The 26,739-nt window shown below is 45.5% G+C and overlaps 2 protein-coding genes across 10 annotated transcripts in view; one reads left to right on the top strand and one right to left on the bottom strand.

Annotated features, from left to right (window-relative positions):
- Positions 1-24,506, bottom strand: part of BRINP2 (BMP/retinoic acid inducible neural specific 2) — a 109,670-nt gene extending 85,164 nt beyond the window's left edge. The window contains exon 1 of one of the 4 annotated variants that reach the window (XM_070267743.1): positions 24,112-24,506. The gene's annotated coding sequence lies outside the window, so the exon portion shown is untranslated. Of the gene's footprint in view, positions 1-17,427; positions 20,199-23,837; positions 24,047-24,111 lie in introns of those variants that run through there. The other 3 variants (XM_070267744.1, XM_001498292.6, XM_023640603.2) reach the window with 3 other exon arrangements.
- The window catches only part of ASTN1 (astrotactin 1), a 291,298-nt gene continuing 288,682 nt past the window's right edge, over positions 24,124-26,739 (top strand). For 5 of the 6 annotated variants that reach the window (XM_070267742.1, XM_070267740.1, XM_070267741.1 and 2 more), the window contains exon 1: positions 24,149-24,431. In XM_070267742.1, the coding sequence (XP_070123843.1) occupies positions 24,149-24,431 (283 nt within the window). Of the gene's footprint in view, positions 24,432-26,739 lie in introns of all 6 variants that reach the window. The other variant, XM_001498262.7, reaches the window with a different exon arrangement.

The following is a 26,739-nucleotide window of genomic DNA, read 5'->3' as shown; positions in this document are numbered from 1 at the left end:
ATTATGGGCCCGTCACTGGGCTAAGCTCGTTATTTCACTATTTCATTTAATTTCCACAATAATCCTTTTAGATAGATATTATCTACATTATATTGATAAGGAAACGAAGGCTCACAAAATTTAAAGCATTGGCCCCAGATAACACAGCAAGAAAATGGTTGTGCTGGAATTGTGGGAATCAAGACTCCTTCACTCCAGAATCCATGATTTTTTTTATCCTTTTAATTATAGAACTTTCTCAAACATATACAAAGTAGAGAGAATCATGTTATGAACCTCTCTGTATGCACCACTCAGCTTTAACCAACAATGATAAACCCATGGCAAACCTAGTTTCCAGAGTTTGCCATTTTGACCACTTGCTATGTGATCAAATAAGTGGAATGGAAATTTTACTCCTAATAAGTAGAGGAAGAGCAGGACTCTACACAGGGAGTGTTCAGGAAAGCCTCCATGAGGTCTGCTTTGGTTAAACTCCCCTCCTGTCCTTTTCCTCCTCCTTTTCACCAGCTGATCAACAAGGCTTAACATGAAGCCCCGGGGGATGGAATGTTCTGTTTCTGCTCTAGTCCTGACCCTGTGCTCAGGGTGTGTGAGGAGGCCCGATCCAAAGAAAAAATTGCATGAGAAGAACTCATTCTGGTAAGCGTACGTGCTCAGTTTGGGAAGGAAGAATTCTCCACTAAGCCTCATTACTGTGAACGGATTCAGAGTCCAGAGGAACAAGTTCAGAAAGAGAGACCTTCGAAGTAGCCAAGGACTAAGACCAGATCTCTCCATGGGCTTCTGGGGCTGGTGGCTGATGGTAGGTCAGTCAGCCTGGATGCACCAAGCATTTTCTGTTAAGGGATGGACACAAAATTCTAAAGCAGGGAATAGCTGACTTAAGAGAGTCACAGAACTTGGGGCATTAAGAGGTGGGTACAGGGAAGGCTTATTTCCCAAAGATCCTGATGTGATCTTGAGCAGCTCTTTCTAAGCTTCCATCATGGCAGAGCCAGCCCTCAGTTGTACCTCCTGCCTCCTTTCTTCTCCATACCTCTTCCAAGTGGTTGAGAGGAAGAATCAAGGATTTGGGTTAGACAGATATGACTTGGGTTGAGATTCTGCCTCTCCCACTTGTGTGACCTGAGGCTAACAACAAACTTACCTAAAACTCAGCTTCCTGATCTTAAAAGGGGGAACTGTATAGTTTACATTTGTAGGGTTTCTAAAGTGATGCCCGGCACATGTTAATTCTTTGGAAATCTGGTTGGGAAGTTCTCCCTCATTGTCATGTGACACCTCTCCAGCATTCATTAATGAATAAGATGCAGAGTTCCCCAGTGGGGTTGCCTGTAACTAATATTATTCATAATTTTACAAAGATGGAAGTTAAAGTAACCAGGAGTCCTGGTTGGATTCTAAGTCCCAGTGCCCCACATCCCCCAGGTATGGAAGAGATCCAGGATCTGGGAGCCAAGATGTGTCTTCCTCAATTCCCTCTCACTCCCCAGGGCCATAACTTTGACCTCCTATTACCTCCACATTAATACCTTTGAAGGCACTGATGAGGACATGTCTTCTACTGTCACCATGTGACTCCCAGGACTTGATAGTACAAGAGGCTGGACACCGTCCCTGTGCCAAGTGTTGAGATATGCACTGTATATATACATATAGTGTTTATCCATATATATATATATGGATATGTATATATGTATATATATACACATATACACACACACGCATATGTAGACATATGTAGACATATGTACATGTATGTGTATACATAAACAGTGTATGTACATATACACACAGCATATGTATATATATACACACAATATATATGTGTGTGTATATATATATATATACACAATGTGTGTGTATATATACACATATATACAAATTTATTCCTTATAATAACATAGGTATTGTTAGTCTCCCTTCTCCTCTTTTTCTATCAAGGTTAGGAAACAGAGGGCCAAAGAGGTGAAGTAACTTGCCAAAAGCTAACATTGGAATCATGTCGTGCAGCCAGCTTGCCCCTTCAGAGACACCTCCATGCTCCAGGTCAGCGAGGGGGTTGAGAGTGGGGCAGAGTGACAAGGACCAGGCTATTGCATTCCCCACCAAGATGTCGGCAGGATGGTCAGATCCTCAACTCAGTTTGGGAATTTGGTAGGCACAGGATTCTGCACCTAATTGCTCTCCATGCATCATCGTTGTCAGGTTGTTTGGCTAAGCATATTTTGTGTTTAAGGACAGCTAAATCTTTCAGAGGTTCAGGCAGTTATTATAATAAATTCTCTGATGAATAAGGGGCAATGATCACACACTCTCATGTATGGAAGAGAATCCTGAGGCACTGAGGTAGCATGGCTCCTGAACAGGCTATGTCTGCTGGAGCTGTCACTTCTCCCTGGCAGAAATTTCCAGAAGCTGGCTTCTGAAGCAGAGGCTGTCTGATAGAGCAGTTAACAGGGCAGGCTCTGCAGGCAGACTGTTTGGGTTTAAATTCCACTTCCTAACTCTGTGATCTTGAGCAAATTATTAGCCTGTCAGTATCTCGGTTTCATCCTCAGTGAAACGGGCTTAATAAAAATGATCTGACTCATAGGTTGTTCTGAGAAGTAAATGATTTAACGCATATTAAAAATGGAGAATCATGCCTGGTAAATAGTAAATGCTTAACAAATTATGGCTATTATAACAAACCCTTCTCCAGACTATAAGAATCCCCTGTGGTTAGTGACTTCCCCAAGTCCACACCCCCTTTGCTCATTCTCTCCTTTGGCAATTTAATAGGAGTAGTAGAGCTGGGCTGCAGTGTCCTCCTTGTCCAGTAGGTGTTGCCCACTCCCTTATGGCTATGTTTCCCATGGCAAATTCATCAAAATTCAATAGGTTTTGAGCAATTAAATAAATAAGAGTTTCAAGGTCAAGACATATTGGAAATATTTGGTTAAACAAAGTTAAAACGTATTTTTTACTGTAGAACATTTCAGAACCTCTAACACGCTAAGTGTGCTGTAAATATATGAGGGATGGGTGGGAGCGTACTCTGTTCCCAACTTCTCCAAGAACACAGCCTTTTTTTCTATATGACATCCATTAAGTACTTCAGGGACACTAATCTTCTACCAAACTGAATCGGGTAACATTTTATTTGGATTGCCTTAAAATGACGTTTCTCAAAGTGTGGCCTTTATATCACTTCTTGTTAAAATGCAGTTTTCTGAATTTTACACAAGATCTATGGAAGCAGACTCTCTGAAGGAGGGGCTGAAGCTTCTGCATTTTAACAAGCTCCCCAGGTGCACATTAAATTTTGAGAATCACTGCCTTAAAGAAAACGCTTCCCTAATTTTGGAATTCTATACCTTTGAAATCCTGAATACTAAATTTTCCTTAATAGGAAGGATACTTGTTGACTTCCCAGAAACCCCTATTTTAAGGAAAAGTGGGTGCTGTGGGGTAGATGGCGAGGTTTGTTTGTTTAATTGTATAAGCATTAAAAGTTTTCCCTGTGCTAGGTATTGTGCCAAGGAGCTGGGGACATAATGACAAATAAGACTCAGCCCCTGCCTTCAATGTGTTTACACCTATAATTAAGAAAGGCACCAGGGACACTGCTTAGTGTCTGGCCTAGCATCACTGTGGGGTCTCAGCTTCAGTTGCCTTAACAGTCAATTTCACGTGGGATACAGCAGCTCATTCTGGAAATCAAAGTAGGGAGAGGAAGAATTAATTTCTCTTGTAAATGGCTCAGTCATGAGTGAACCACCAAGATATTGTTTTGTTTTGTTTTTGACATCTTGCAAAAAACTGCAATAGGAAACAGGACAAAGTCAAATGAAGCAAAGGATGAGAGTGGAAAGTAAGGGGAGGAGAAACCTAATCGCTAGATGAATTACGAGAAGGAAAAAAAAACCCAGCCCTGCTGACTCTGTTCGGTTTAAGGTGAGAAATAACAGGATTAGAATGTCAAATTGCTGAGTCCTGCAGACCTGAACCATAAACCTTCTCTAAGCTGTTCAGCTTTTTCACTGTGCAGTTGCTAATTAAATATTGCCTTGAAAGAAATAAAATAAAATAAAATAAAATAAAAACCCAAAGGCTTTTTGAGTCAAGCAGAATGCAATCCTTAGCCTGTAATGGGGGTGGGTATCTGGTTGACCTATCCTGGGAGCTGAAAGTGGAGGGCTCCATAGGAGGGACATCAAGATAATATCTCTGTCTGAAACTTTTCATAATCACTTCTTCTGTCGTGTGCAACCTTCATAGTGTTTTGTCATGTGTAATCTCTTTGCCCTAACTAGCAGTAATCGAAAATATGCGGGGTTGTCCTTTCAGTGTGATTTATGCAGAGCTGTAAGCGGAGGATCCTAAAGGCATTGATAAGTAGTATCTGAAGTCCAAACGTCATCCAAGTGTCTGACAGGAGAAACGCCCAGGCAAAGATCAGGAGCTGCTTCGGATACGGGTGGCTCAGCAGTTCAGCAGCCGCAGCCTTGGCACTATTCTCGCCTTTTATCCAGATAATATCTTTATAAACTATTAACTTTCTTGCCCCTAAAGCTTGCTATATTGGTAGGTTCCTAAGTCTCTTCTCACTCATTTCATGAAAACATAGTGTCTGCGTCCCAAGCTTGGTAGTTTGTATCTTTACTACAAATATCTGACTCCAGCACCAGAGGCCACAGTGAGTCCCTTTTCCGTTTCACCCTCCTCTCTACATGGAGCAGGTGTGCCGCCAAATAAGAATTTCACTGACTAAAACTCTAACAGAGATCTCCCTGGCCCTGTGTTCTTCTGGTGTTTGCCTGAGCAAAATCTATCATCACTCTATATGCATATGGCATGTGTCAACTGTTTTAAAATTAGCCAATTTTCCTAAGCATAAAAATGGATTTTTGTCATATCACATGAACCATATATCACAGAAACAAACCAATTTTTGTTGTGGTTTTTTTTCTTTGCAAGATGCATTAAGTCTTTTTAAGTCTCTGCCAAATCCACTTCGCTCACTGCATTTGTGAGATACATTTAAAGAAACCAAGCAGAGCAAAAAAAAAAAAAAAAAATCTCATACGGTGCTGTCACCTGGAAAGAAATCTAGTTCATTACCACACCAACCACGCCTAGGAGGCTGGGTTGTTTCACCTGCTTTCAAATAATAAATACAGTATTTGTATGCTTCCCTGCACTGAAAGTTTGGGATAGGGCAAAAATAATAAAAATAAAAATAAGAGGATTAAGGAAAAGAACTGTCATTTATTGAGCACTCTCTATGCACCAGACATTATAGGAAGTGCTAATTTTGCATTATTTCATTTCATACTCAAAACAATCCTGTGATATGAGTCACAGGATATATCGTTTACAGATGTGGAAATGGAGGCTTACATGGTTAAGTAACTTGGCAAGGTCACATACCTAGTGCATAGGAGAGTCTGACAAAGACCTGAACCCCACTTCATCATCCCTGGACCTATCCTCTCAATGACTAGGTCAACTCATGTGTGAGCGAAGGCCCATTAGACTTCTAGACGGATAATATCAAGACGCCAGTAGGCAGTAATGTCAACTCTTGCATTCCAGCCATCCCCTCTTAATGAAGGTGACATGGGTGTCATCATGAGCTCAGTTGCCCTGGGTTCTCCCCTTTGAGCTTTGGAGAAGGAAATGGGAGAGATGGGGTCTCCTCTGTTCTCCCACCACCAGCACAAGGCACTGTTTTCAAGGATTGCGGATTAGAGCAAGTCTTCTTTGGGAAACTCTGCTTGAGTCCCTGCATGATGCCTCCTAACATTGCTAAGCTCAGGAGCGAAGCAGCATATGTACTGAATAGGCAGCTGTCTGTGCGGGTCCTTTTGAGGGGCCCACAGTTCTTCTCAAAAGGGAAAAGCATGAGTCTCCTGCTTGGGTTAGAATCTGTGAATTTCTCTTTTGAAATGCTGGAGTGTTAACTGAGAGGGCAGCACATTAAATCATTATTAGTCATTAATACTTCAGCACGAATTAGTTGATCAGGTTACTGAGAGGTGTGAAGAGCCCTGAGGGAAAGAGAGGTGTTGATGGAGCGGGAGGGGAGTTGCCCAGGAGGGCTGACTTTGGGTGGCTGCAGGGGTTGAGGGAGGTGCTGGCAGCAAGGCAGCAAAGGGAGAATGGGTGGGGTCAGGAGGGAGGGAGGACCACAGCGTTGCTTCTACAACACACCATACACACACACACACACACACACACACACACACACACAGGTCCACCCTTGTCCATTTGGAGCTTGTAGGACTGTACTTACAGGCACAGTGTTACTTCTACAACACACCACACACACACACACACACACACACACACACACACAGGTCCGCCCTTGTCCATTTGGAGCTTGCAGGACTGTACTTAGAGGCAAGGGTTTTAAGAAAGGTACCAGCCACTCCTCAGCAGCCTCCAGGTTGAACCTCGCCGGTGCCTCCTCGGCCAGGGGGCTTGTAACACAGCCTTTTGCCTCTAGGGGTCTCCAGTGCCCCGAGGCTTCAGGAGGAGGCTGACCTTGCTCGTTATCCCTCAGGGCTCAAATCCCAAAGGGTGAAGATTGCGGAAAGGGAAAGGGCTGCTTGCAGGGAGCCCCGAGGACCCCAGCACCTGCCGAATGCTGCTCATCCTTCTCCCCGGCTCCTGCCTCACGGCGTGTTTATAGTATACTAAATGGCTGAACAATGACTGGGGAGAACAGACATTAACTGCCCCCACACTCTTTACTGCGTGCTTAAGCATTCCTATCCCTCAAGGGGATTCCAAGGACTTCCCTCTGCAGTAAGACCCCACTTTCTTCCGGTAAGCCCCGGCTTACCGGACTACAGCTGAGCTGGAATCTCCCCCTCTCAGCCCGGCAGCCTAGCGCTCAGGAGGCTGCACAAGGCCCAGGAATGAGGGATAGAGCAGGGTCCCCCTAATCAGCAAGGTTCCTGCTGCCCCTAGGGCTGGACTGTGATTGCCAGACCCTCGCTGAAGTTGCAGATGAGGAAGGGAAGGGATGGGGAGAAGGACCACAGCCTGGGTCCTGGGAGACCTCAGTGCCTATGAAAGCAGAGTCATTGAAGGTGAGAAGGTCCAGAGTGAGTTTTTATGTAAAATCTCACAACTGAGGAGTATTGGAAAAAGTAAGAAACTTTCAGAGGGGCAATATTTCACCCAATTCGTGTTTGAAGAGCCTGCGAGGGTGGGGGGCAAGACTCTGGCTCTCTAATCCATCCTATGACCTGGGTTTGAATCCCACTCCACTACTCATTAGCTGTGAGTTCTTAGACAATTGACTTAACCTCTCTGTACTTAATTTTTCTCATCTTCAAAATGGGAATAATAATATCTACTTCATAGGGAGTAGTTAGAATTGACTAAGATCTTAGAGCTAGTAGTAGTGTCTAGGACTGTGCCTGACACACAGCAGACATTTATTCATAGGCACTGGATTTCATGCATCTTTAATCATTGAGGACAACAGCAATTTGTCCTAGGCCCACTGAACTTGACAGGTGTGTTGGGGTTGGTGAGAGTCATGTTTTAGAATCACTTTTAGTATGTCTCCTATTTTAAATGAATCACAAGTCTTGCTTTTTAAAGGAGTTCTGTAGTGTGGTGTTGTCCATTTGGAGCTTGCAGGACTGCACGTACAGGCACAGTGTTGCTTCTACAACACACACACACACACACACACACACACACACACACACACACACACACACAGGTCCTCCTTGTCTTTTGGAGCTTGCAGGACTGTACTTAGAGGCAAGGGTTTTAAGAAAGGTACCAGCCACTCCTCAGCAGCCTCCAGGTTGAACCTCGCCGGCGCATTTCTGTGTTCTGAACAGCCTTTAGGTTCCAAGGAGGGGCCTCAGGGACCACTCGTGGGTGAGGAAGGAGAAGTGACAGGTGGAGGAGCTCCGGGCCCCCAGGCCTGCTCCAATCAGGGAGCTCCACTCTTATCTGCTTCACATACTGGGGTTCTAGATGAGCGTTTATTTGATTAGAGTCTTCTGCTTTTTTAAAAGGTCAAAAACCACTGCTATTCTATCCTTGTGCAATGCAGAGAAAACTTTTCCTCCAAGCCTGAGGACACTCAACTCTTATTTTATTTGTTTTGAAAGCCTGCTCTTTTGAAAATGGAGCACACCTGTATTCAGAAACAGAGGCACTTGAAATATGCAGCCCACACATTAAGTACCCAGAGTGTGTAAAGCATTGCACTTGAAGCTTTGCAGCATTTTGAACTTGCACCACCCCTCTTGGCCCACCCCAGACATCCCTTGAGGGTCTAACAGTGCTTTCCTCTACTCCTGAGGGAGTTAGCCCAGACCTTGGAGAGCTACCCTGACTTTGACCACGAAGGTGCCCTTTCCCCTGGATATGACCCACCACAGTGACCACATTGCAAAGCCCAATGATGAAGAGCATGGGCTTTGGGATCTGACAGACCTGGGTTCAAATCTGAGCTCTGCCACTTTCTAGTTGTGTGACCTTGGTTAGTTAGTTAATCTCTCTGAACTTGAATTTCCACATCTATAAACAGAAGACAGCAATGCTTCTCAGAGAGTTTAGATGGTTGAATGAGATGATGCCTGTAAGCACTGAGCATGGTGCCAGGCACATGGTAACTACTGGCAGGAAGTTCCCGATCCACTGGCATCTAACAGAAGGTGCCGAAGCTATTACCTGAGTCTTGCTGACCACAGCTAAAGGCCACCATTGCTCTCCATGGAAGTCAGTGTCTTCTGAGCTTTAACACTTGGGGACACAAAAACAGCAGCTGCCATTTTCTGAATGGCCGTTGTGTGGCAGCTACTTTGCTGATATTTTTCAATCATTGACTTTAATCTTCATGATGTTTGTGCAAGATAAGGGGTTATCATCTCCATTTTACTAGATGGAGATACTGAAGCTCAGAGAGGTTGTGTCATGCATCTAAGGTCAAACAGCTAGTAAGTGGCCAAGACTATATTGAAGCCCAAGTTTGTCTGACTCAGAATTTAGAAGCCTGTTCTCCCCCTTGCTGATTCTCAGAGCTTTCCTGCGTGGAAGGCAGAGGGCATGGGGTAGGGGCAAGAGCCCTGGTCTGAAGGACAGCTCCTCTGTGCTTTGTCCTCCTCAATTTCAGTCCAAGAGCAGGAAGGACACTTATTTCATAAGGTTGTGATAAAAATTCAATGAGATAATATAAGTAAAAACAAGCCTAGCACAATTTTTATCATAAAGTAAGCTCTGGATGAATATTAAATAGGTATGAACTTGCCCCACCCCAGTTTTATCTGATCTCTAAATCATTCCTTTTCTTAACGTTGTTATGAGAAATATTCATGAGAAGATACATATATGTGTGTGAATATGTATTTGTGTGTCTCTATATGTATATGTGTGCATATATATACACATATATGAAAAATTATAGTGCAAACTGCCACCCAAGTCAAGAAACAGAACACTGCCATCATCGCAGAAGCCCCCCGCACGCTCCTCCCTGATCAAATTCCCATTTCTCCCTCCAGTCCGATTCACTTCTCATCTTGTTAAAAAATAATTTTCTTTTCTCCTTTTGCTCACGCCTCTGGGTTGTCTCCAGCCTTTTTTCTGAGCCTGTGCCTGTCACTTCACTCAGGTTCTGAGTGACACGTCATTCAGAGCAGAGTAGTGAAATAAGGTGGTTCAGCAGAGCAGGGACGCGTGTGCATGTGTGTGTGTGTGTGTGTCCGCATTTTCTACCTTTGTGGACAGCAGAAAACCAGACGCCCCATGAGATACGTCTTAACCCAAATGAAGAGAAGGGACAAGTGGACTGATGGGAGAGGGGCTTGGTAACATTTGGACGATTTGCCGCTCCCCAGCACCATCCGGACTGAGTCTGGTACCTCCAGCAGTGGGGGGAGGACAGCTCAGCAGCTAGAGCCTTGCTTACACAGAGCACACCATTTCTCTTCTTTAGATCCCAGATACTGCCCTACCCTGGGATTCCCACCTTCCTCAACTGACAAGTCAGATCTCAATTTAAGTGTTCCCTCCTCACAGAGACCCTCCCTGACCACCTCCTCCATCACTCTCTCCTACAATACTCTATTTTAGTATTCTTCATTATCAGCACCTGAAGTTATCGCATTTATTTATTTGTTTACGTTTATTTTTCTGGATATCATACTAATAAGAATAAGGACTCAAGATCTGAACTGGGTTAGAATGCCACCTACCCCACTTCCTAGCTGTGTGACCTTGGACAAACTGTTTAACCTTGCTGGACCTCCGATTCATCATCTATAAAATGGGAATATAGGCTTTATTAAAGTGGGGATCATAGGATCATGGGACGAAGTGAATGAGTGAACGTGTGTAAAGTCTTCAGTGCAGTGCCTGACCCATGAGCACTATTAAAGTGTTAGTGATAATCAGCAATGTCAATGATAATAATTATGATGGTTATCATCCTATCTTCCCTCTACAATGTAGGCAACTTGATGGCAGGGCTTTTATCTGTTGCTCGTGTGTTCATAACAACATACTGAATGAGTATTTCCTGAGAATCTGTTTTAGATCCGCATCCCCACCCCTGCCTCTGAGTGCAGGAGCCATATAACAAACTACCACAGGGTGGTGGGGAAGCACAAAAACAGAGTTTGAGTGAGACGTGTAGGAGTGTAGAGGAGGAGGCAACTATGGCTTTCCCAGAGTCTCGGGGAAGTCTTCCCAGAAGAAACAATCCTTACAGAGTCTTGAAGCTCAGCCACCCCCCAAGGAAACAGAGAACGGGGCAGGGGAAGGTCCTGGAGGAAACCCACACAGCACAGCTGCCAGCCCGGGAGTACTGAGGGAGCTGCCCATTGTTTCAGGGGGAGGGGGCAAGTGGAGAGAGGCTGTGCAACCAGATTGTGGAGGATCTCCTGTCTGTTGTGCTAAGAGATTTGGATTTTATTCTGACGGTAGTGAGGAGTCATTGGAGAATGACCACAAGGGGAGAATCATAACCAAATTCACCTTTTTGAAAGATCACCCTAGCTGCAAGGAGGAGACTGGACTCTGAGCCTTCAAGAGAGCAAACAGGGAGGCCGGGTATCGGGCCAGGGCAGGTGAGAAGGGATGAGAGCCTGACAGAGAGAGTGGCAGGAGGAGAGGATGGCTTAGAGCTCACGAGGAGGTAGACCTGGTCAGGTCTCGCGGGTTGACTGGAGTGGGGGGCTGGTGAGAGGAAGTGGGGCCCAGGACAACCCCTATTTCTTTTTAAAAAAATTCATTCATTCATTATTTTATTGAGGTAACATTGCTTTATAACGTTATATAAATTTCAGATAGACATTAAATTATGCCTCTTGGGATTTGGTTGTGCCACTAACCAAAGCAGGGAATTTGGAGGGGAATCATTTTATGTGTGAAATTGGTGCATATTGAGCTCACCTTAGGACATTTTCATCTTGGCCCTTTCGAAGGGAAGCTTTTGGTAGGAAAGGCGGTTGATATTTGGTGATCATCTAAGATATGCCTGGAACTGTGTTTGGCACCTTGTATATTTTGTCTCATTTAACTTTTAGAACACCATTTGAGAGATGAGGCCTTATTATTTTTTGTGTTATGGATGATGAAATTGAGGCTTACAGCAGTAATGATCCCCACTTTACATAGCTAAGTTGAAGAACAGTAAGTAGACCAGTTCGACTGAGCAAGACTGAATGAAGTGCCTGGAAAGAGAGGGATTAGAAAACAAAGTAATAAAGGTAGTTTGGGGGCAGAGCACGGAAACCTGTGAATGGAGGTAATCACCACGCCATAGGGGTGTTGCGAGAATCAGATGAGAGAAAGCTTGTAAAACATTTTGTAAATGCTGAGCAAATATGAGGAATTTGAGTTCTGGCCAAACCTTATTGCAATGAGTAATAATTATTAATAAGATAATAATAATGAGTGAATTATAATGTTCAAATCTATAATTATTAAATAAAATTCAATAGTGATGTCTTCTCCCCATTCCTCTTACTGATAGGTCCACAAGAGAATCTTTAACACATAGTAGTGACTTTTCTTTCTCCCTACCACACTATCAACCTGTCTGGTTTGAATGAAAACTCTCATAAGGAAAGATGATAATGTGGAGGAGATGAGAAGGAAGAAGGGGAGTTGAAAATCAAACATACCCAGCTGATCCCAACCGTTCTATCTTCACACTTTGGAGTGAGACCCTAAAGATACTTTACTTGGCTATTTCTACCGTCAGGCAGAAATACGAAAATATTAGGATAAAATTACAATGCCTCCCACCTGCCAATTGTTTGCATGTGAACTGAGAGCTGCAATGCTCTGCAAACGCTTTGGGTGGGCTGAGTCAGAGTTGATAAGGTCCCCCTCAAATATAAGCCAATGCAAGCTATTTGTACTCTCCTAGACTTCAGATTTCAGCAATACACGCCCAGAGGCTCTCTGGCTGCTCGTCATCCCTCTCTCCATGTTCTCTCTCTTTTTATATCTCTGACTCCTCCTGTCTCATGCCCCTGCCCTTTCTCTACATTATGTGTCACTACTCTGCAGGGCCTAAGACCAGCACTGTCCAAAAGAAACACAATGTGAGCCACGTATATAATTTTAACTTTTCTAATAGCCACATTAAAAAGTAAAAAGAAATGAGTGAAACTAATCTTAGCATATTTTATTTAACCCAATATATCCAGAATATTATCCTTTTAGCATGTAATCAATATTAAAAAATTATTGATGAGCTATTTTACACTCTTTTTTATTAAACTGTCTTCAAAACTCAGTGTGTGTTTTACCCTTACAGCACACATCTCAAGTGCTCAAGAGCCACGTGTAGCTGGTAGCTAGTGTATTGGTAGTACAGTGCAGGTTAGAGCTCAGTCCTGAGAAGATCAGATTGCCCACTTCCTTTGCTCAGTCCAGCATTCCAAATATATTTGCATTTCATGTGAGCTTCAGTAAAGGGAAGGATGGAATTGGCTGTTGAAGATTCCATGCTGTAATCATGTTACTCAACTTCGCTTCCATCTGCATGGAAGGGTGACAATTTCAACAGAGATGAAGATGCAGATCCTAATTGTTCAGATGAGACCCGTCCCCTGCAGCTCCCAGACTGAAGCATAACTGAGCTGCCTATCTCTGCACTCCCAAATAGAAGAGGCTTCAACCCACAATCACTAAAGACACCCCCATGTGCCTGGACCTCCACCTCAGCCCCCAAACATGGCAGTGGATACTTGTGAAAAGTCAAGAGAAGAGGCATTGGTCCCACATCCTGCTACGTGGTCATTTAACACAGGAAACAAAGGTGACAAGGCCCAGGGGAGGATTTTCAGGAGAAAGCACACATCCCTCAGGACTTGGCCCCAGAGTGAACTCCTGGGAGTAAGCAATCAAACAGACTGCGTTATTAGGGATTTTCCTCTTGACCTGACAGCAAGTATGCTGTGACTTTAGTCAAGTCATTCCACTCTCCGTGCCCAATAGGAACTTCCTCCATGTTGGAATGGGACTACCCACGCAATCACGCAGGGTGACTAGCTCTCTCTAACCAAGTGAAGAACAATGCATAGTCTGGTTGTGCCACCAGTTCTCCCACAGGACCTGTGCTTTGCCGCCATCTTTTCTCAAGGAGACAAGGCTCACTGTTGGAGCAAATGGGTATGGCTGACCGGTCACAGCCATCTCCTGGTGGTCTGCAGCCTTTGGCCCTTGCTTGGCACTGCCCAGGCTGGCAGACTGCCTCTCCCCTCTGCTGCTCAGCTGAGCAATCACAGTACCCCGTGGTACAGCTGCAGGCAATGCCACACCCCACCTCTCCTGCTTTTGTGGTCTCCTCCTTTGTGCCTGCTACAGCATATGTTTTATTAAAAGGGAAAGAGGAGGGGAGACAGGAGGTTATGTACATGGGCCTGCTCAAGAATCTTAAGATTGAAAATCTCCTGCTCAGTGCTAAATGCCTGAGGGCTTTGGCATTTTGCCGGCTTCAAGTAAACCCCAATAGGGACAGCTGGGTGGGGAAACAGAGACTGGAGGAAAATCAAGACTCTCTCTTAGGAGATTCTGATTCTAAAAAGTATGCGAAGATTTTCTCATGTTCTCTTGAAATCTGCCTCCTTTCCCCCTCAGTTTCTTTACCCAAATTTTTTGATATGCTTTTGATAAGCTCCCCGACCTTGGTCACTGTTTTCCTCATAATATATGGATGAGACTTGAGGGTGGGTGGAAGGCTAGGTAACTTGCAATAGCCAATGAGACGCCCAATGTTTCAGAGCCCTCTGACTGGCCTGAGGCCAGTCTGCCTCTAGGCCAATATAGGCTTCAAATATTGAACCCAGGTGTCCGGTACTTCCCGGATCCAGGTGGAGAAGTGGTCCTGGGTAAACCCCAAGGAGACATGAAAGCCTTGAAGTTTCCAGCCTTCTCAACTGTGCTGCAGGGAACATCTCTGTCAGCTGGAGTCCTTTCCCATTCCTCCCTCTCCAAACAAACCCCACCCCATCCCCTGTGGCCCCACTCGAGTTCCCCCTGCTTGGAACACTGATGGCTCTCATTATCAGTAGAAATCAATCGTAGATTAATTAGGTCAGCCTGTGAAGCTCCTGTATTGAACTGCTGTTTAGCATGTATACTGTCATTTACCTTTTTCCCAGAGGTAAGTCTGTTTTCCTAACTAGACTGTAAGATCATTGAGGGCAAGAGCAAGGTTTTATAAGACTTTTGTCCCTCACAGCCCTTAGGTCAGCACCCGAGGAAGAGCCCTACATCCCTGCCACCTCCCATTCCTGAATAGTACAGAACAACTGAATCAAGTCACAGTTCCTAAGATTAAACCAGTCCTTAGGGGAAGTCGGTGGAGGCTGGGGTTGCTTTAGGAGTGAGGAGACACAGACCCCACTCCACAGGTTCCCTTATTTGCCGTGTGCCCCAGAGTAAAGCAGTTCATGGTTCCGAGGGTCTCTGCCCTCCCTTTCCCAAGACGGAGGCTAGAATCACTCTAGCTCTACTTCTTAGGGTGATCAAAGGTACATGACACAATAAGCCGTGTGAGGATTAATTAGACGAGCTCCCTAAAATGCTCTCAGCCCTTTGGAAAAGGATGCCATTATACAACATATACAAGGTCTTATTATTTAAGAGAAAGAGTTGAATCGCCAAAAATATGCCGCACAGTGGGGAAAACAAAACCCTAACCAGGAAACCTCAACACTAAGGATTCCAGTCAGCAGAACGTGTCCACGCGGATGTCTCCAGTCCCTCCAGATTACCTCTTGTTTGTGAGCTGGGGAGGGATTTTGGAGCGCCGTCTCAGAGGGGATCCTTTTCATGCAATGCTCTCCAGTGGCTGGCCTGTGCCTTGGGAAAGGGGATCAGAAGGAGTTGATGACGCAGGGGTGTTCTTTGCCCTCTGGCCTTGCTCAGTAAACAACCTGTTAGGAGGCCAGAAAGGAACACCCAGAGGATGAACTTAAGGGCCAAAAAGAAGAAGATGCTCCTCATCCTTGAGACTGGCCCAGGGCTAGCAGAGCAGGAACCTTCTTCCCTCCCTAGCCCTTCTCTCTCTCCTCCTTTCTTGTGTCCACACTGCAGCACACATCACTCCATTCTGGGAGACAAAGCCAGCCCCATTTTTGGTGAGGAGGGAGAAGCAAGAGTCAAAGATGCTTCTGTCTTCTCCATGGCTGTAGCCCAGCTCTCAAACCCTTGGAAGCCAGCTGCCCTCTAGCAGGAAAGACCATGGTCTGACATTTACTTCCTTTCCCTCAAACATTTCACAGTATCCATGCGCTGCACCTACTCAAATCATATCCCTCCTCAAAGAAGCAAAGCATGCATCTTTCTCCAGAGTAGGCAGCAGCTATGCTATTGATACCATTTCAGGATCTTGTGACAGCATTGCTTGGTCATGCCCCCAGTGCTGCAAAGCAACTTATTCTGCGTGAAAGCAAACTCCAGAGGGTCCTGCCTTAAACAAATGACACACACACAACTGCGTGAAGTCAAGAGGGAAAACACACAAACTCCAGCATCACTTTGCTGTTGCCTGATGTCATCAGACTGCCCCCCAGGGGATTTTGTAAAATACTTTAGCTGCTTGGTATTAACTTGGTATACTGGCATGGCATGTATTCTAGAGAGCGTGGCCAGAGAGCATTCCTTCAACATGCACATGTCTGGAGAAGGACAGAGGCAGAATACTTGACTTACAATATACCTTTCATCCTCCTGATTGGTCTATGCTGACATATTCTTGTCCCTGCTGGATAAGACCCAGATTACCCAGCTATAAGCATGGCTTGTTATAATTGCTATCCCTTTAACAAAACATTTGTTCCTGCTCAGGGCACCCAGCTCCCAGGGCTAGAAAGAGCACACACACAGTTCTTTACAGAGGGGTCTGTTCAATCACGTTACAGTGCATTAGCTTGATTATTAGTTAATATTAGGCTTAGGTCTATATACCCTGGATAAATATGTACCAGGCAGAAGCACTGCTTGGTGAAGAGAAAACTCCTCTGGGCTGGAACAGCAGCTCCCAAGTTCATGCTCCTGCTAGAAGGAACACTCCAGGCATCAGGGGCCTGGGCAGAGAGCTGCACATGCATGGTTCTTCTGTCGGCAGCCTGCTTCCTGCATACAGCTGTGAGCACAGGCACACACACACACACACACACACACCATAGGCAACCTTAGACTGTGTACCCAGATGATCACAGAAGCAGGGAGAGAGATCGCTAGGTAAGCCCAGCACACGCCTTCTTCCAGCACAGCGATGTTCTCCCCTGTGTCTCCAGTGCGCTGCTGGGCTCAACTCAATCAATGGGGTTTCTGCCACCACCCTGGGGAGACTATTTGCAGCCTACAGGGTTCACTCTTCAGAATTTTTTTTCGTGGCTGCCTGTGCATGGCAGAAAGAGACAGGCCTCTACAGATATGCCACAGAGCTCTACAAACGTGTGAACGTAGCTCTATGAACATGTGAATATAGACGTATCATGTATCAAGACCTCAGCTCTTTGCGGTCTTCCCAAACACAGTGAACCACGTACAGCTCAGTCCAGCACTGGCTCGGCAGGCAAAAGCCCTCCTCATCTTCTGCAATTATGCAGCCCGATTGGATTTTCTGAAGCTAATGGGAGTTGCGCTAACTTTGAGGACTTAAACCAGGCAAAAGCAATATAGGTCAGGCAGAGTGCCCACGCCGAGTGACAGCCATGTAACACCGGGAGGCAATAACAAGGCGATCTCTACCAAACCCAGAGTCCACTGCTCAGCTCCACAAGACAGAAACTAAGAGGTGGGATCATTCCCCTCGCCTGCAAACCGCCAGGCACCAGAGCAAAGGGTTGTAGGAGGGCAAAATAATCTCCTTCCCCGGGGGCACACCAAAGGACTACGAAAGGAGGATAGAGAAAAATCACCAAAACCCTGCACTGTTACCTTGAAGCCTTGCAAGAGCCCTCCTTGCTGTATCAGCTGCTCCCCAAACCTCCACCGACTGGGAGGAGACTCCTAAAGGATTCCAGGTTTTTGTGCAACATCTTCCAGTGGCAGCTCTCCAAAGTTTTTACTTCATGGTTTCTTGTGGCTCTTTCTCATTTGGGGAAACGCGAATGCCTCCCCCTCAGCGTGTGAGAGGCAGCGGATGTCTCTTTTCAAATTTTGTTGCTCCCCGCTTTGCCGCCGCCGCCGCCGCCGCCTCTAGACCACTTGCCTGCTGCCTTCCCGCTGAGCAGCGAGGGGCCCCGGCACCCACAGCATGTCTGAAGCGGGGCTTCGGCGCTGGGCCGGGGCGCACGCGGTAGGAGAGGGAAGCAAAGTGCAGAACCCAACCGCGGGAGTCCCCTGTCCCTCCACCGAAGAGAAACCCGAGATCTTGCCTTCCTTCCAACTCTAAAGAGACTCACCCGGCCTCTCTCTCTCTCCCGAAATCTCTGCCTTGCACATGAGCAAAGACAGTTCCTCGGCTTCACCGCTCACTCGGCTGCCTGCAGACCTGCCCCTGCGCTCGCCCCGCACGGCAGGTGCACATCCCCCGGCAAGTCCTAATGGGATCCTCCGAGCTCAGCCTAGGCGCCGCTCCAGCAGCCGCCGGCAGCTTCCGAGGCGAGCCGATTCCATCCCAGGGCTGCAGCCCAGCGCGTCTCTGCTCCGACTCTGCGCTCCGTACCTAAGCAGTGTCACCTGCAGACTCAGACACCAGATGAGTGTCTTAAGATAACAATGCTGCCCTGCCTGCCTCTCTCTTTCTTTCTTATGCACGTAGGTTGGCAGCCAATGGGGCACAGCGCCACACTCCCCGCAGGCGCCCATTGGCTGGGCGGCGTGGCAGGGGGCGGGTTCGGAGCCTCTCCGCTGTATCCTTTGGTTAGCTGGCAGGCTGGGGTACCAGCTTGGTTAACCCTCCCAGCTTTGCAGCAGGGACTTTTTGGTGTGGATAAGGAAGCCTTGGATAAATTCACGGCTGGGGAGTTGGAGACTGTAAGAAGGCTGAGGAACAGGAAGAAGCTTGGGAGCTAATTACATTTCTTCTAATCTTCCTGAGTTGCAATAATCATTTGTCCCAGACCATTTTGTTTGCTTGCTTAACCAGAACTCCCAAAGATAGGGACCCATTTGAGCCATTTTCCTTCTAATTTAAAGTTTCATTCAGTTGTTTTGTGCATTTTAGCCTCTTGGTCCTGCATTACTTAATTAAAAATGAGTCCCCAAGTGAGAAATACTTATCTCACAGTGTACACACACACACACACACATAGAGACGCACACATCAGAGATACAGCAGAGAGGCAAAAGATAGCAGGAACTCAGTAAGAAGCGCAGAGAGAGGAACAGATTTAGAGACTCTGAACAGCTAAATCAAGAAATATTCCGTCCCCAAACCAGGATTGTGAAGACAAAGAGGAGAACTTCAGATTTCTGGGGAGAAATTAAGGGGGAAAAATATCCTGCTTCCAAAAAAGGGAATTGTTTTGCTTGTGATGTTTTCCTTCTGTGTGTCCCCTTTCACTTCTGTGTGTGAGGAAGAGGGACGATGGCTCTCCATTTGATTTTTAAAGGAAGACTAGAGAAATCAGAACAGGACCTGCCTTGTTTCTGTGAAGCAGGTGTTCTTGCTGAGCCTGTGAACTGAGAGAGAGACAGAGAGAGAGGAAAGGGTAAGGAAAGAAAGTATTAACTTTGAATCAAAGAGTGTGAAATACATTCTTGATGTCCTAATGAGGATGCAAAACTGAATTATGTCCAGCTAACTAGCATACTACACGAAATTTGGCGAGAGCATGGGAGGGTAATTGTTGAAGAAAAGTCCAATTCAACAGAAGAGCTGGGGGTTGGAGCTGGCAAAGGAATTTGGGGGGCTCGTTCTAAGTCGTGTTATGGGGGAATATGGAGAGGAGAATACATAGTCAGAAAGGGAGAGAAGCGCTTCAATTTAGTTTCCTTGAATGGAGGGCAACATCAAAGATTATTTTGTAAAAAACTAGAAAAAAGAATAAAAGAATGCAGAGGTTTATTGAGTGCCAAAGTAATAAAAACTAAAAAGCATCAGGGAACCAGATGTTCTGAATGAATGAGGAAAAAGTTTGACCTTCTCCATACTGTAGGTATCTGTTTGCTGAGCTACAAAACATGTCAGAGAGCCGTGGTCCCAGAAGGTCCCCAGCTCTCCTGTTGGATAAAATATCCAAGTGAACCAGTGAAAGCCTACAACTGTTGCTGGCCAACTGCTGAGTTATTGACTCCTGAGCTTCTTAAGACAGAGGCCCCCTCAACTTGTCCCAGGTGACAAGACACTGGATGTTGAGACTCTTGTAAAATAGGAGAATAGAGTAGTTGAACAAACGGCTATTAATCTCAGTGGACAGAAAGTTAAAATTTCCAAGATCTCTAAAGGAGAAGGAAAGGGGGTAGAGTTGGGAGAGAAGAAAACAACTTGCAAAAAGAAAAGCTTGACTGCTTTCTTCTCTTAGGGAGGCCCAAGCCATGTAAAAAAAATTTAATGAGGTATAACATTAAAAAGTCCACAAGTGTACAGTTTGATGAATTCCTGCCTATATATGTGTCCATGCAATCACTACCCACATCATTTCTAGGGCCCCAGGAAGCACGCCCTGCCCTTCTCTGTCAAAACCCCCACCCTCCATAGATAACAACTACTCTGACTTCCATCATCAAAGATTAATGTTACTTGTTCTTGAATTTCATAAATATAGAATCTGAGTATACACTCTTTTGTGTCTGCTTTCTTTCACTTATCATTATGTCTGTGAGATTCGTCCAGGTAGTTGCATGCTTATTTTTCAATGCCGTGTAGTATTCCATTGCATGACTATATGACATTCATCTATTCTCCTGTTGATGCATATTTGAGCTGTTTCCATTTTTTTTGTCTATTATGAATAAAAACCTGCTATGAACGTTCTTGTCAACTTCTTTTGGTGGACACATGCAATCATGCATCCTTCGTATGCAGCAAATAGTATAAATCACTTAATTTGCTTTTGGCTACTACATGGGAGAAAATCTCATGAAGAAGATTCTGAAGCCTACTTTCTTTCTGAAATAACTGAAGAAGGGGATAATGTCAAAGGTTATCACTACTGAGCACCAACTAAATGCCTAAAATGTGTCAGATCCTTTACATGCACAATCTCGTTTCCTCCTCATAACTACTCTAAAAAGTAAGTATCATTGTTTCTCTTTCATAAGTAAGAATACGGAATGCAAGACATTGTATTAGGAAATGGCTCTTGGCCTCCTAAGGGGGGTGTGTGTGTGTGTGTGTGTATACGTGCTCTGTGAGAGAAGCTAGGAGGAAAGGAAGTGATGGGAGGTCTCACTGCATTGAGGAGGCTGGAGATTGGTCTGTGGAGATGGGAGGATCTGGAGAACACAGAATGGTGCATTCCAGGGGGGCAGAATGGCATGGGAAGAGGGAAAATGGGCTTTAATTTGATTGCGATGTGTATGTGTGATGTGGGTGAAGCGGGCAGGGATAGTGTAGTAAGCAATAAATCTGACAGAATAATCAGTTTGAGATTGGAAGAGTTTTTAAATTTTCAAACCATGTTTGAACTTTATCCTGTAGGAAAAGGAAAACTTTAGAAAGGCATGATGAAAGCAAGATTTCATGAAGATCAACCTGGTAATTGAGTAAAGAGTAGGTTAATAGCAGAGAAAGCATTTGAAAGCTATTATAAGAGTCAAGGAAAGAGGCCACGTGTATTTGAATCCAGGAAGTTGGACCTCAAGAGAAACAGTCAGCATTGGCGATAACAGCACCTGCTATTTTGTAGTGCCTTAGTGAATATAAGTACTTGAACTTATATGATCTGTGGCCTGTGGGATGGGCAGAGATCACTGACCCTATTTTATTGATAGACACACTGAAGATCAGAATGGTCCAGGCTCACCTCCAAATAAGCAAATTATGGAGCTGAGACTTGAATCCAAGTCTGTTGTTTCACTACATCATGTTGCCTGTACCCAAAGGTAATGATTGAGAGGCATATAAATTTCTCCCAGTCTCATTTAAATGTAAAACATCACACAGTACAGATGGTCTGGTTTCCATGAACTTCAACCTCTCCCACACCTCTAGGTATTTAATTCCCTAAGAGGAGGCCATGTGATATTGTATCCGTGTTTACTGGAATCCAGTGCCCTGGCAAAATACCAGCTCTTTTTATTTGTATAGTTCTCTTGCTTGACCCTTCCAAAGAGAAAAAGGTCTATAAAGCTCAAGGCACCAACTTCCAACTATTTCCAACTCTACATTTTAAATGGCCATTTAAGTCATGCACTCTGTTTCTTGTAAATGTGAATAAGAAAGCATGTAAAGATGACGATAGATAGGCAAAGAGTACAAGATATTGACTATCAGAAAGTCAATCCCAAGGGTTCATGTTAGTTTTCTAAAATGACTCAAGACACTTCAGAAAATTAGAAAGATTTCAAAATAAGAGTAGATTATATGCTACTCAAGGAGTATTTTTCCTCTAGAATCTGTCCATGCTTAGGAGGTATGCAAATGTTAACTGAATGAATTACCATCATCCATGAACTTCAATGATTATCACGTGTGCACCTAGATGTACCATAACTGTGCAGTGGAAAGAGCACTGGGTGCAGAAATATTGTTTGTGGTCTTAGCTACACCCCTTCTTAGCAGATTGATCTTGGATAAGTCATCTCACTATTTAATTGGCCTCAATGTCATCATCTGTTAAATGAGCAATTGAACTAACAGACGATCTGGTAGTTTCACGCCATTTCTCACATTCTAGGACTAAGTGTGTTTTCATGGCATCCACTCTAATTTTTCAAAGGTAATCTTTGCATAGCTGAGTTTAATACTGCTTTTTATGCTAGGGAGAGTAGGAAAAAAGGATTCATGGAGTCTTTCTCTCCCTCAGTACCTCCTAGGGGAGCAATGAAGATGAAGATGAGTTTTAGAAAGGTCATTGGCTGATAAATCTTTTTTGCAGTAGTTTGCAAAGCTACATGGTAATATACCTCTGGGTTAGTTATCAGATACGTCAGATTCAAAAGACTCAACTTGTAATAAAGTATTTCTGTTCCTTTTTGTGGTAAGTAGATCTTTCACCCCTTAAACATGACCTTAAATATGGCTCATTTTCTCTATTATCCATCAACTAGATTAACCTTGTGAAATATGTGGCAAAAGCTTTTTTCTTTTAAAGGACATGCATTCACATACACCAATAAATTCACACCAGGTAGAATGAGCATGAAATTGTTTCTAAAATGGGGATCCTCTTTGAAAAGGGAGGTGCATTAAATTCCTGGAGAGTGGGAACTACCTATCACGCTGTCTTGCAGCATCTCGTATTTAAATCAGCATTGAACAAATGATGTTGGAGAGGCAAACTTTATAAATGTTATTGGTTATCGCTTGAGAGAAAGTTCCATTAAACATCAGATTCCAGCAGGAACAAACGTCACTTTCCTACCACTGTGTGTTTATTGCATACTACCATCATTTTGCCAAGGCAACTCTGTCCAGCACTAATGGGAGCAAAACTTGTGTGGATTTTTGTTCTTATCTACCCTGTTCTACTCTTTACTGGGCTAGGATTGACTTGGCCCATCCCCAAGGATATTCTTTTATTCCTTTTCCATTTGTTAAGGGTACTTAGAAACTTCAGTATTTCTCACATTTTCTTCCAGCTCTGTTCTGTTTATTGGATTCTCTAAAATTAAAGGCTCAACATTTCTTTGAGCTAGCTCTACTTTTCCTATCAATTATAGCATTCCCCTAATCACCTTTATATTGGTTACCAAAGATAACATTTGTAACAGAAACAAAACAAAGAGGCAGAGAGAAGTTGCAAATAAAAGTTCTGATCTCCTGCTTAACTGCATGCAGTACACTGGCCTTGTTCTCTGTTGTTCACATCTACCTCTTGATCTATCTACATCTATACACCAAATATTTCCTTTAAACATTTCTGCAAAGTTAGTTCTGAGTAAAAATACACACGTGCCTGTATTCCAGCACTCGCTTATCCAATATACAAATCCAACTAGTGCGTAAAAAAAGACAAGAATGGGACCCCGTACATCCACAAAATAAATAACTGGGAGTGGATTTGCATCTAGAGAAAGATTCCCCCCCACCCCGCCCCCACCTGCTCTGAGGAAGCGCCTTTTAAGGTGTGTGCCCTTCCCAAACCATCTGGATGATGATGCGAGAGGGAAGATTTTGCATTGCAAAGACAGCTTTTTAAAGAATGCTGTGCAGGTAGTTAATCGCCAAGAGCGTGCTTATCCTGGGGGATGCAAAGGAGGAGAAAGGCGGCAGCACCGGCTGCCTGCTGGGGGCTGACCTGATTCCCTAGAATCCTCAGCTCGCTTCCTCCTTCTTCCGACGTCCTTCCTTCCCTTTTCTCCTCTTTCCTCCCTCTTCCCCTCCCCAGAGAAGCAGCTCCGAGAAACAAAGAACGCGGGCTCTCCTGGCATCAGCGCTTAAGCCCAGCACACTGCCAGCGGCATCTCGTTCCGGGGACCAGGGCTCTCCCGCTCCACATCCCCTCCCCAATCTCCCCCGCCTCCCGCGCTCGCTCGCTCGCTCGCTCCCTCCCCTCTCGCTTCCTCCCCCACCTTCGCGGCGCTGGGAGGAAGGCGGCCCGGGCTCAAGATGGCTTTAGCCGGGCTCTGCACCCTGCTCGCCTGCTGCTGGGGGCCGGCGGCGGTGCTGGCCACGGCCGCCGGCGATGTGGATTCATCCAAGGAGCTGGAGTGCAAGCTCAAAAGCATCACGGTGTCGGCGCTGCCCTTCCTGCGCGAGAACGACCTGAGCATCATGCACAGCCCCTCGGCCTCTGAGCCCAAGCTCCTCTTCTCGGTGCGCAACGACTTCCCGGGAGAAATGGTCGTGGTGGACGACCTGGAGAACACGGAGCTGCCCTACTTCGTGCTGGGTGAGTCCCAGGGGAGGTCGAGGCGGCCGGAGGCGCTGGCCTGGCGCCCCCACCCCCCACTCCGGCTCGCAGTGCACACCTACTCGCCGGCGACCTCCCCTCCCCCACCGCTGCCTCCCTGGATCCGCCCCGCTCGCAGACCGTTCTCCACACCCACTTGCAGGCTGGTGCCTCATTGCGCTTGACTTCTCCCGAAATCCCACCTGGATGCTGGGCCCTCGACCTCCCCTCAGCCGCCCTGCCCCAAAGGAACAGGTTGCAGGCGTCTCTCTGAAACCTTTCCCAGACTTGACCTCCCAGATTTCATTTGGGAGCACTCTGGCAGAGCACTTCTTGTCTGGTACCAGCTCAACTCCCATAAGCCCTTCTCCCCACTCCCTGGCCACATGCTCCGTTCTTTGCTTCACATCCACTGGACACCCATCACCCAGAGCATTTCCTGGGGGAGTTAGAAACAGGTGTCCCCTGTCACCTTGCCAGGCATGTGCAGGCCAGATCGCTCTTGCTGAATCTCTAGTCTTCGCTCAGTGAGATCTCTTTATCTGTCACCAGGTTACTGACACTCTCTCTGGCCTTCCTTCAGAACACTCAAGTTTCCTATACCCCTGGTGTCCATCCTGGCAAGTCCTCCCTCCATGCCCACGTGTCACAATCTTCTCATTCAGCCATCTCCACATCTCCGTGTCATATCACAATTCCTTGGATAAAGAAATCATCCAACTGTAGCCTGTTAGTGGTGGTGTCTTCTTTGTTCCCAAGGCTGCCTTAGGTCGGCATAGACATTCCTGCACACAGGCTGACTTCCCTGGGCAAGAGGCTCTTCCTTCTTCCCTTTGCTTGCTTGTTTACATCTTTCTCTCTCTGTCTCAATACCCCTATTTTGATTTCCTTAGGTCACAAAACTCCTTCAGATAACGGGAAGTCTACATCACTTCTAATCCACCCCTCTTTTTCTCTGCCAAAGATATTGTGGTCCTGCTCCAGCATCTTGCAAAGCCCCACAGGTTCATGTGACTTCGTTAACCAGAATTGCCCCCACTTCTCCATGTGCAGCTGTGTCTCTCACCCTGCTGTGCATGCCCACCGTACGATCCATTTCTATAGTGGTGCTGTCAATCATTCTTATTTTCCCCAGGATAGAATTCAAAGATAACCACAAGTAAGTCTCTGGAGCCAAGAAAAAAAATGAAAATGCCCAGGAGGCTGTTCCATCTACTGAACGCCCTCCCAGCTAGAGCCTACTGTGCAGGAACATGGCTTCCTGACAACCATGGGTAGGCTAGAGCCCCAAGTGGAATACCACCTAACGTCTCCCTCTTGCTCTTTCTTTACAAGAGATATTGTCACACTGAAAACCTTATGAAGTGGGTGAGTAAAGCCCCACTCTCCAACCCCTGTACAAAAGCAATTTCACAAATTGCTTGGTCCTTTGAAAAATTGGTTTATAGTTCCTGGAGTGCAGCTTAGTCAACCCCATTAAGCCCAACCTACACTCTTGATGGGTTTATTTATTTTTGCATTAAAAAACACCAATAACATAATAAAAACTGGGGGTTGGCTGGGAATGGGGACATTGTGGGTATGCTGCTCATTAAAATGTACAATTGCTGAGTTATTCAGTGGATGTAAATTTCATGTTGAAGTCATGCTGATGTGCAAGTACAATCTGTTCATCATAGTACATAAGAATAAGAATAGGGAATTACTTCCCAATTCCTAGCCCAAAGAGCCTGTTTTGGGCCCTACATGCAGTGTTTACTGTGCATGAAGAGGGATATATGTGGTACATGAAAAAAGGAAGATTGGATGAGCAGGCATTCAAAATTCCACTCCCTTTTTTGCAGAATCCCAAAGCCAAGGCCTAAAGCCATGATGTGCCTACTAGGATCCAATGTACACAGCAAAAGCCCAGATGTTAAAGAATGGGTTTTCTGCACCTCTGTGCAAAGCTGCCCACTGCAGCACCCTGCTGGAGTTGCTATGGTAACCTCCTGCAACTCGTCATTTACACACAGGAACAGACTCTCACTTCAAGGCCAGATGCATTTGTTAAATGCATTGATTGTCCCCTGCAGTCCCAGCCCGTAGGATATGGTCAGAACCAGAGATGTGCTGGTACCTATCCATTCTGGCCTGGTATTCCCAGGGGGAGGAGGAGTGAATCTCAGCTTGAGTGGTGGAGCAGAGCTGGGCAGAAAGGGAGGGTAGTCCAGGTTCATGGAGGGTAGACTGAAGTGTAGGTGTTTTTGAAGTTAACTTTTGTGGCCCTGGATCCTGTCTCTCATGGCCAATAGTAAGGGCTGTAGTG

Source organism: Equus caballus, chromosome 5 (assembly GCF_041296265.1).
Source record: "Equus caballus isolate H_3958 breed thoroughbred chromosome 5, TB-T2T, whole genome shotgun sequence".
Classification (NCBI taxonomy): domain Eukaryota; kingdom Metazoa; phylum Chordata; class Mammalia; order Perissodactyla; family Equidae; genus Equus; species Equus caballus.
The sequence above is the reverse complement of the archived record's forward strand: the minus strand, read 5'-3'. Positions and strand labels throughout refer to the sequence as shown.